At 30.5% G+C, this 4,015-nt stretch overlaps 1 protein-coding gene across 1 annotated transcript in view; it reads left to right on the top strand.

The window, feature by feature from the left end:
* LOC106472247 (muscle calcium channel subunit alpha-1-like) overlaps positions 1-4,015 on the top strand; it is a 58,717-nt gene that overhangs the window by 23,194 nt on the left and 31,508 nt on the right. Inside the window, exons 17-18 of the mRNA XM_022400846.1 lie at positions 60-167; positions 2,315-2,367. Of these exons, the coding sequence (XP_022256554.1) occupies positions 60-167; positions 2,315-2,367 (161 nt within the window). The remainder of the gene's footprint in view (positions 1-59; positions 168-2,314; positions 2,368-4,015) is intronic.

Genomic DNA, 4,015 nt, shown 5'->3' on the forward strand with positions numbered 1-4,015 from the left:
GACTGATGTGAGTTATGTGATTGACTTAAACAATATTTTCTGTGTTTGTTTTACTTTAGCATGTAGTTCAGTGTGTCATAGTAGCAGTGAAAACTATAGGGAACATCATGTTGGTGACATTTCTTCTAAATTTCATGTTTGCGGTTATTGGAGTACAACTTTTCAAGGTAGGCTGATGTTGACCTGATATTACAAATCTCGACCACTTGAAACCACAAAGAAAACTAAAACAGAATAACAGAACTTTTGTAAGAGATTCTGCTACAATAATATTAATTCTGTTCTTACACTAAACCTTTTATTGTATGATCCTTTTCATACACAGGGTCTTGAAATTAGAATTGAAAATTTTATTATAAAACTTTAAATTAGCAATAAACATTAATAATTTTTACAGAATCATCAAGCTTATTATGCAGGTCTTTAGCATTATAATTTAACTGACCTTAGAATTTCATGATTTATTTCATCATTGAAAGTGACCATAACCATTTAACCTGTATATATATATTTTACAAAAATAATAGCAAATACTTGAAAGTTGTGCCAAAATTTCTTAAACTCCAAAGATCTCTGTTTTTCTCCCCTTAACCTATACTAATACTAATTTATACCTTATCTCTCATCTATTCCTCTAGTTGTAGTGACACTATTCTATGCCCAGCATGGCCAGGTGGTTAGGGTGCTTGACTCGCAATCTGAGGGTCGCGGGTTCGAATCCCCGTCACACCAAACATGCTTGCCCTTTTAGTCGTGGGGGCATTATAACGTGATGGTCAATCCCACTATTCGTTGGTGAAAGAGTATCCCAAGAGTTGGCGGTGGGTGGTGATGACTAGCTGCCTTCCCTCTAGTCTTACACTGCTAAGTTAGGGACGGCTAGTGCAGATAATTCTCGTGTAGCTTTGCACGAAATTCAAAATAAACAAACAAACAAAACAAACACTATTCTGTTGACTTCTTCAGTTTGTGTTTACTGTGATTGTAGTACAGCTCTTCAAGGTAACCATGTAACCAGCTTTCCTTAAGCCCATGTTTTATACATGAAAAACTTTAATCGACTCATGCCAGTCTTTTCATTATTATAAAAGCATTTCTTTTTTGGGATAATTTTATTTTGTTATCTGTTCTAAAGTTTGTTTTTATCAAAAGACGTCTTAGTCTCTGTAAGTATATTTTATTTCATGATCTCAAGTAATTAACTTCTGTTTATATCAACTTAAAAGGTTTCGAAAAATATACTAGTGTAGCTTAAAATTGATAATGGTGATCTATCAGTTGTAATGTTAGACCACACGTAAGTTATATTTTCTTATCAATATTGTAGTGTAGTTTCTTGTGATTTTAATTTGCATTAAGAAAATTGTTGAAATGTTTGAAAAGCATCAACAGAATATACTATACCACAATCGAATCTACTGATCAAATTTTACTGAAAAAGTGTGTGTACTGTAGGACATTAGTAAACTATATCTCTCTGTCAACACACACAGACACATATATATATATAACTCTGGAGTCTTAAGATTTATACTTCATTATTAAATTAATCGAAAAAAACTCCATAAGTTTTACTAGCGCATGTAGAACAAGTGTCAGCATGTTTTATATCTTGTCAATCCACTTCTTAAAGGGGATGGCATGCTTCTCTAGAATAGAGTGACAGGTTGGGCCTAATTTGATGCAATGGAGACTGAAATATTATGAAAAAAACACAAACAAAATTAATGAAAAAATAAACTCTTTAATGACCGAATTACAAGACCTTTTTATGACTAACGACATTTCTTTGTCTGTTTTCTTTTCAACTCTCTGGCTACCAAAGTCATTACAATCGTAGAGTGAGCTGTATTTTAGGCCAAAACTCAATTTTAGTCATGTGAATCACAAACTTATTATAACCTATTATAATTTTTTGCATGGATAGGGTAACTAGCTGCTCTCCATCCTTCTCTCTAGTGTGTACGGAATGTTCTATATTAGTTCATGTCGAAAGTAATTTTTCACACGTTATAATATGCATGTAATATGATAATTTTGCATTTTTTCTACAGTAACATTTGTTGAACAAGTTTTATCCAGTATTGAAAGCGATTAGTGACCTAATACGTAATTGTTTAACAGTACATCTAACTTATACATGACCCTATTTGCATGTAATAGATGTTTAGATGAATTTCATTTGAGATGTTATGTCACTTATTCCTATGGGATTTATGATATACCTTTTTTCTTATATTTTCATTATAATATTTACTTAAGAAACACTTACTCAGTTTATGTGTACCTTAAGCTCATTGAAATTTTATTTTAGGGGAAATTTTTTTCGTGCTCTGACCCGTCAAAAATAACACAGCAGGAATGCGAGTAAGTTTTGTGTTGTTTTATTTGTACTTACACATGAGGTACGGGTATTTTAATTTAATGTCCATGCTACATGATGTTAATAGTTTAGTTGTTTTGACATTAAGTTGATATAGTACGGATACCCGTAGCATTCGGACATTTGGAGATTCTTTTAATGATAGTATGAACAAATTCCTTGAGCAACTTAGACGGCTGCTACGTTAAATCTGCAAACGTTATTATGAGTAACTTCTGATCTAAACAAACTATCTACACAGATTAGGACTAAAAGCTAAGCCAGTAAATAATACAGCTAATTCAATATATTGGTCTAACTAGGAGAATACGATGTCATAATTAACAAAAACTTATAATGATAAGAATGAAGTTGTGTATTTTTGGCCATAATCCCAATAATATCTCCTGATAATGAAGATGAAGATGGTTGATAAACCATAAAACATTTTATTTACAAGGTTTGAACGTTTTGGAATAAATTATTCCATTTTCAGTGAAATCTGAAAATTGTGTTACAAAGATAATTATTACTAAAAATTATAATATAATAACACGATCATTAGTTTTTGCATTTTTTTATTAATTTTTTTTAAACACTAATTATTTAAAAAATGCCTGCACTGTCTTTTTACTTTTGTATTTATATTGAATTAGAATTATAGGTGTTATTTTCCTACATAGAGTGTGTTAGAAGATATATTTGTTTATGTGTTACATTGTAGACGTAATAAATTACAACTGTGTATTTGTGTTGTAAATATAATGAATTAAAATTATGTTTGTGTTTTACATGTGAGATAAAACAGTGAGTTTATGTTATACACAGTAAATTGGAATTATGTGTTTATGCTGTACACCTAGTTAGAATTATGTGATTGTGTTGTACACCTAGTTAGAATTATGTGTTTGTGTTGAACACCTAGTTTGAATAATGTGTTTTGGTTTACACCTAGCTAGAATTATGTGTTTTTGTTGAACACCTAGTTAGAATTATGTGTTTGTGTTGAACACCTACTTAGAATAATGTGTTTTTGTTGAACACCTAGTTAGAATTATTTGTTTATGTTGAACACCTAGTGAGAATTATGTGTTTGTACTATGTAGATATTGAACAAGAATTATAACTTTGTGTTTTATGTTTAGTGAGTTACACTTATGTGTTTTAATTATGAGTACAATGGTAACAAGCAGTAATAACAATATTTGTCACAAGATGGGCATCATGCACCAGTAAAAATAAAAATATGACAGTTAAAACACAGTACAGGCTTTTTCATGTACATTTGAGTATGTAGTTGTAGTTTAAAATGTCTAGACACTTTCGTTGTACATTTGAGTATGTAGTTGTAGTTTAAAATGTCTAGACACTTTCGTTATACATTTGAGTATGTAGTTGTAGTTTAAAATGTCTAGACACTTTTATTGTACATTTAAGTATGCAGTTGTAGTTTATAATGTCTTGACACTTTCATTGTACATTTGAGTATGCAGTTGTAGTTTAAAATGTCTTGACACTTTCATTGTACATTTGAGTATGTAGTTGTAGTTTAAAATGTCTAGACACTTTCGTTGTACATTTGGAGTATGTAAGTTGTAGTTTAAAATGTCTAGACACTTTCGTAGTACATTTGAGTATGTAGGTTTGTAAGTT

This window comes from Limulus polyphemus, unplaced genomic scaffold, assembly GCF_000517525.1.
Source record: "Limulus polyphemus unplaced genomic scaffold, Limulus_polyphemus-2.1.2 Scaffold5189, whole genome shotgun sequence".
Lineage (NCBI taxonomy): Eukaryota > Metazoa > Arthropoda > Merostomata > Xiphosura > Limulidae > Limulus > Limulus polyphemus.